Here is a 7,021-nt window from a genome sequence, read left to right as displayed (position 1 = left end):
GCTTATAAGAAAGATGGGGACAGACTTTTTACCAAGGCCTGTAGTGACAGTACAAGGGGCAACAGTTTTAAACTGAAAGAGGGTAGATTTAGATTGGACACAGGAAGAAATTCTTTACTGTGAGGGTGGTGAGAGACTGGAACAGGTTGCCCAGAGAAGTTGTGGATGCCCCATCCCTGGAAGTGTTCAAGGTCAGGTTGAACGGGGCTTTGAGCAACCTGATCTAGCGAAAGATGTCCCTGCCCATGGTGAGGGGGTGGACTAGATAATCTTTAAAGGTGCCTTCCAACCCAAACCATTCTATGATTCTATACATATATATCTACGTACAAAAACATAGCCTTGTTAATGCAACTGTTGATGTATTTTTAGCAGGGACTCAATTCTTTCCAGACTCTGTGCCTAATCCCAAGACATATTAAAAGATTATGTTCTACACAAAAGGGAAAGGTAGGGTGACATAACCTCTACCTTTAACCACCCATTCAGGATATGAAAGAACTGCCCGGTGTTTTTCTTTCCCTGAGGCCATTTAAACCTACATCCCATTTTTTTGGGAAGTGGCATCTATAGCCTACTTCAGCGAAATGGAGAGAGAGGTGGACATCCTTCTGTTGATACTCTATTGCTGAAATTAAAAGATAGTGGACCAGGAAGAGGGAGGTGGAATATGGTCTGAAACAGCCCTGAACTGCAGCCAGCCAGTAGACTGACCAGGTGGCACTGCCCTCTCACTGTGGAGCAGCCTCTCATCTAATGCGCAAAGCCTTTCCAGCTTTTGCGCAGGATTGCCCTGGACTTCAGGGTAGTATGTACCCTTGGGACTACGCTGGACCACTTAGTGATTCTCCATCTAAGAATGCTGCTTTTCCTGAATCCTTTCCAAGGCAGGCAACTTCTGCCTTGCTGTGCTGACTGTGGGTCTAGAAGAGCAACAAGAGAGAAGAGACGTATCTTCTGGCAGGAATGGGATACTGTACCCTGCAATTCTAGTCTACCTACAGGGAATGACCAATTCAGAGCAAGAGAGGGCAGCTATTATGTAGCATTTATCCATCCCTACTTCACTTGAGTAATAGCTATCCCATTAATACTCTAAGAAATTAGGGTATAAACATGAAATATGAAGTTAGGGATATATCTATGACCACGTGCATATGGCAACAAAAGGCAGGGGAACCCTTTATTTTCCTATTAACATGAAAAATCTCTCTGTTAGATGTCATTCTATCCCATTTTACCCTGGAGCTGTACAGGACAAAACAGTTTTGACACCCATGGTGCCCACTGTATCAGAGTGTGCATACGTATCTTATACGGATCCTCCCAGCATAGCTCTGGGAGGGAGGAAAATACCATCTCTGTGCAAGCAGTATTCCTTCCTCGGCCTTGGGTATCTATCTCTTTTCTTCCCACTGGGGCAATGGGGGTACTGCCCCAAACCATCAGCTCCAGGCCAGTTCTCCTCCCTTCCCTTTGGATCGTGCAGGTGATTTGGCAGCTGGATTCGTTACCCTTAATATTTATCAGGCCTCAGGAAGGCTACAAAATTGTGTAATACTCTATGCAACAGAGTCCTGAATTACATTCTGTATTGTGACTAAGAAGAAATGTAAAATAAACAATACAATTTTATACTGTGCTGTGCGTGGCCCACAAATTACAGGAGGAGGAATTACATGAAGAACAATTCATCTCCGAGATTCCAATTATAGGTGTGGGGAGAAAACAATATTTTTGTGAGGATTTGAAATGCAGAGCAGTTGGCATAGTTTTATTTTAAAATTATAAATATTTTCAGATCGAAGTGCAATTAGTAGTGAAAATGTCATGTAGTTTTACTATGTATGTTTGTTAATATGGCTGGCATAACTCATTTAGGAGATGCCTGCAGTGCAGGACCTGTACTACATATATCATAACCAAAAATACAGTACTTACACATATATATAAAATGTACACAGAGACAACATTGCCAAACAGCCTTCTGGGACAATCTAAAAGAATATCATTAATTTTTACTGTATACTTACACTTCTGGCTCAGTTCCAGCACTGGCTTTCTGTAAAAATCATTTCAAGTATAGAATTATGCTATTTGCTTGCAGCAACATCGCAGGAACAGTAGTGAGCCATATGTTGCTACTTAGCAACTTAGTCTATAAGTCCCAAAGCATGTACTGATTTGAAAATTGAACAGAAATGATAATTGTTGAGGGATGCTGTGAAGCAACTTGTCTTGGATTACCAAGCTATGCAGATGTTTGATGTTATATAGCAAAAGGAACAAAACTATATTTTTCCTGTCCAGTGGCTGAGCTTTTATTTATGTTAGCCTAAAGGGGATAAATTGATTAAAACCCTTAAAATAATACAAGGCGATGTTTTTCTGGATATGAACATTTTGCAGTAAACAGAAAGAACTGAAGTGCAAAGTTCAGCTTTTTCAGGGCAATTGAAACATTTCTGATGTCTAAATTTTATTTTCTTCTGCAACACAGCTTATTTTATAGCCCCAACATTTCTTGAAATGCTGGATTCTAGGAAAAGTTAGAGGGAAAAGGCAAAACAAGCAAAACTAACTTCTCAGGGTTAGATCCAAAGCAAGGACGTGAGCATGTCAGCATGCATCAGGACCCCAAAAATCCTGCCTCTATAGTCACATAATCCTGAAGACAGCCTAGTGGAAACCTCTCGGTCTTTGGTGTTGTATACCATGACTCAGTCTGCCAACCTACCTCCCAAATAAGTGTGTCAGACTCTGAAATTAGAAAATGATGCTTGTGTCTGACTCAGTCAGCATGATCAGAGCTCAAATAAAAGTTTCTGATAGGCCTGTGCATCTCCTAACATGTGGGATTCATATTTTAGTTAACAGATGTGCATCCATCAAGGAAAGTGGAGAAATGAATTCACTCCTCATTCTGACAAGATTCAAACCCCCATTTCTGATCTTGCAAGGGAACAGCCAAGTTACTGGGGATGGGAGGGAGCCTGCACTCCTCTCACTGAAGTCATACAACTGCAAGGCTCGTGAGGGCGGATGCAAAATGGACACAGGAGAAAACTCTGTGGATTAAGTGACTAGGCTTTCACCTGGGAGACAACATTTTCTCATCTCTTCTATTTGTTTTATATCTGGTAACAGTGAGTGGAGAATGAACAAACAGTCCTGAAAACAGGGACCAGAAAATTGCCACGTCCTTTCCTCTCCCTCTCCCTCCCCAGTAAGCCACACAATCTGGCATGCTTTGTTTTCAGAGCAGTGCATATCATATTGTGTCCAGTTTTAACAAGCAGATTGGCTGTTGAAATGGCAATCAGGTCACCAATTTTGGGTGACCACCAAATGTTTACGCCTGAGATAGGAACAGCGCCCCATTACAGTCGGTGAAGACCTCACCAATACTGTCAATGGAGAGCTGCTTAGCTCCTTTGAGGAATGACTAACAGCTGTCTCCATCAGGAACAGGTTCAGGAAGGTTTCTCTCACAGTCCCAGTTCTTACCTTAACAAGAGAGAGGCAGGATTTCCAACACACCCCTGGCTTCCTGCTCCTAGTGTGGTTTTTGCCTCCTTTATAAATATTGTTGTTATTATTACAGGCTTTCATCTATATTCACTTAAAAAATGCTGCAACGGTGTAAGCACCAGGAGAGAATCACAGTAAGGGAAAGGAGGGCGCAACAGCCCAAGGCTGATGGCTTGTCTCAAACAGGCACGGGAGGCTGTTTGACCAGAGTGCGTTTGGTCATAATTTAAAACACTGTGCCTGGCAGTTGAGCTAGTTCTTGCCACACGTATCCCCCAGCAAAGGACAGCGTTTCGACACCTGCCTCTGGGTTTTGAACTCCGCCCGGGAGCCAGACACCCAAGAGCTTGGCTTTGCCATAGCGAGATTTGAAGTCTGTAAGCCCTTTCTTGGTTCCAGCCTTTAGTAAGCATTCAGGGTTTTCTGTCATCTTTGAATTTGGAAATGTCACATTTGATAGATTTTTTTCCTTGAAGACAAAATCATTTGCACTTAAAATGTCTAGGCCTGGATCTTTAAAGGTACTTTAAGCACCTTACTTCCACTGAAACCAGTGAGTGTTAGATGCATAAATATCTCTGAGGATCTGGGCCTTGTTAGCACATGTAAAAACTGCATAAAAGATTAAAACTTATATTCTTAATTTTTCAGTATGCCATTTAAATTATTTAAACTACATGCATACACAGTACAAAAATATCAACAGAAGAAAAATAATTCTGATGTATAATGTGGATTTGCAATTCTTTATTCAAAACTACTTAAGACAGACATAATGATTCTCTGAAAGGTAGCTGCTGCCTTATAACAGCAATCATTCACAGAGTTTGTATTTCTACTGTTTCAAACAAATTCAATTAGCCCTTGCACTTCAAAACCCTTAAGGCATAAATGAGATGATACTAGGCTGCTTTAATCTAATAGTAATACTAAAACTTGTCAGTACAGTTTTTGGATTAATGGTTAGAGAAAAATTAATAATATAATTTTTCATTTTTTAATCAAACAGTTCTATTCTAAACTACCTCTGGATCTTGGAGGGTTCTTAGCTGAATAAGTTCAATCATGCACAAATCCTAAACGCAAAGTACAGTTGGTCTCTAAAGGTATTTCAGAATAACTTCAACAGAAGGCTGGGAAGCAACATGGTGGAACATTTTAAAGACAGTCTTTTTGATTGAACAGTGTAGCTCATCTCAACAACCTCCTGCTTCCCTGCCCCCAAATGAACCCGTGTACTACACATTATGATTAGTTAGACCATGACTATCTGAAAAACCCTACTTCATGAGGACATTTAGCTTTGAATGTACTGTCACTTTCCAAAGCTGTTGATTCCTAAATGACATCCTGCTCATCTACACACATTTACTATGCATGCAAACTTATTTCCTACCTAATGAGAGCTCTTCATATAATCCTACTGGTCCTGTCAGAAAGAGGTATATCAGACTAGCCACCGCTGGGCCTGAGATATTGCATGACCTAGACCACAAGTCTGATTATTCAGGGAAATTTCTGACACAATCTAACTGACCTGCACCACTATCACCATCACTTAATAATGTTGAATTAAACTGACCAAAACATGTGAAGTAAATGAAAATTTCTCCCCTACCTATAGATGTAGCTACAGGTAGACAAACCAAAAATTTTGAAACCATTTTTGCTTAAGAAGTAATTAAAATCTTTCATTCTTAGAAATCTATAGTATCTTAGGGTTCAAGTAGAAAGGTGAAAGATTTTTAAATATACATCTAGTATCAGAATTTAGCGTGTAGGGTTCCCCAAAAGGGAAAGGTCTCAAAGATACCTGTAAAGAATCCACATCACATGAAACCTTTTGGGCTGCAAGCTACAGAAGACCAAGGCATTGCCTTAACCCCACTGCTAATGGTGTAACATTGGCAACGTTCCTCAGCCATAAGATTAGTGTTAAAAATGCAATTCTTCAATTACAACTGGCCTACGAGTGATAATTAAAGCTATTTGTGACATGTGTAGCTTATAATGATTAACTTGTCTGCAGTCAGATAAACAAATAACCTGCACCTGTAAAGACTTTATTTCCTGAAGGTAAAACAACTGTTTAGGAAAGATCATGCTGGCAAAACAGCTGCTTGCATTCTGGAGAGGAAACAAGGTAGTATCTTTCAACAAACGCCAACTCTGGTGTTTTATCAGCTCTATCTCATTAACTGGAAACAAGGCTTAAATGCTTTGTTTATAAATTATGATTATTCCTGATTGCAGCAGTTACTGATAGTGCCACTCATTTGCAATGCAACTCTTTGAATTTGTTTAATTACAATTTGAAACAAGGCAGAGAAGATTAATTAACCCACCTGGCTGGCTGGCACATAGTCCTGGCTCGGCTCTGTCATACTCATATACATGTTCTCACCGTCAAACTGCAAAGGAAATAATAGTAAAAATTCAGCAAACTTGAATATTTTTCAGCATTAACTGAAAAAACCAGTAGCTATAAAATAATATTACAGCCTGGGTTTAGAGACTTGTAATTGCGTGTGTGCATCTTGTCTTTGATGTTCCTGTTGTCATTCTTATTGACCCTGGATGTCAGTGATTTGGAGTAATTAGCGCTCTAGTAATTACAGCTAGCAAGCAAGAAATGAATGGTTTCCTTTCATCAGCAATCTGTTTTAAAACAAAATGGCTCATTTTGTGCACCATGTATACATATTGCTGTTGTTTGTAATGAAGTACTAAGTGAATTGCACAGTTACTGAGAAAAGGAAGATGAGAATAGAAACTGCACTAAAATGTATCCTAATGGATTCCAACTTTAGCTTCTGAGCAGAACAAGAGTTGAAATTTCAAAACAAATTAAAGCCCCTCTTATTGAAACGTTCCCGTATCAGAAAGTAGGAAATACATTTCCAGACAGCTTTCAGACATCTGAATGTATGAAACAGTATACCTCCTGACCGTATGGTGTAAGAGGGTAGTTTGCTTGATGCGTGAATAAAGTAAACATTCATAATCAGAACTGCAAAATTTCCCTTCCGTAAATGATAAATACCATTCCTGGAAATGTATACAAAGCTCTTTTTTTTGTTGTTCTTTTTCTCCCCTTAGCTGCAGTTAAGAAGTAACAGAAATATGATAGAAAGGAGTTGATTAAAATCTGAAGGTCTAGATGGAGAAAAACTGTCAACTGAAGCCTCATCCTGTACCAACACAAAGAAGTATAAAACTACTGATTTCTTACGTAATCTGGAAAATGTCTCTTGTCATGCCCGCTCAAGTGGCAGTGTCAACATGCAACTACAGTCCCAGTATCTGTTCAGGAGGTAGGGAAAATCTTTTCAAACCTTTCAAGTAGAAATGAACAACAGCAGGAATCCCCATCCCCAGTCATCAGCCACAAATTTCCAGCTGTTACGAGGTCTGTTTGAAATAACTTTCACCTGACCCCTTCTGTGAATGCTTGGAGTGACATATTTTGGAAATGAGCCATTATTTTTGA

At 39.8% G+C, this 7,021-nt stretch overlaps 1 protein-coding gene across 1 annotated transcript in view; it reads right to left on the bottom strand.

Annotated features, from left to right (window-relative positions):
- The window catches only part of TOX (thymocyte selection associated high mobility group box), a 230,972-nt gene that overhangs the window by 108,914 nt on the left and 115,037 nt on the right, over positions 1-7,021 (bottom strand). The window contains 1 exon segment of the mRNA XM_009289269.2: positions 5,877-5,942. Coding sequence (XP_009287544.1) covers positions 5,877-5,942 — 66 coding nt within the window.

The sequence above is a fragment of the Aptenodytes forsteri genome, unplaced genomic scaffold (assembly GCF_000699145.1).
Source record: "Aptenodytes forsteri isolate BGI_AS27 unplaced genomic scaffold, ASM69914v1 Scaffold139, whole genome shotgun sequence".
NCBI classification, from domain to species: Eukaryota; Metazoa; Chordata; class Aves; order Sphenisciformes; family Spheniscidae; genus Aptenodytes; species Aptenodytes forsteri.
The sequence above is the reverse complement of the archived record's forward strand: the minus strand, read 5'-3'. Positions and strand labels throughout refer to the sequence as shown.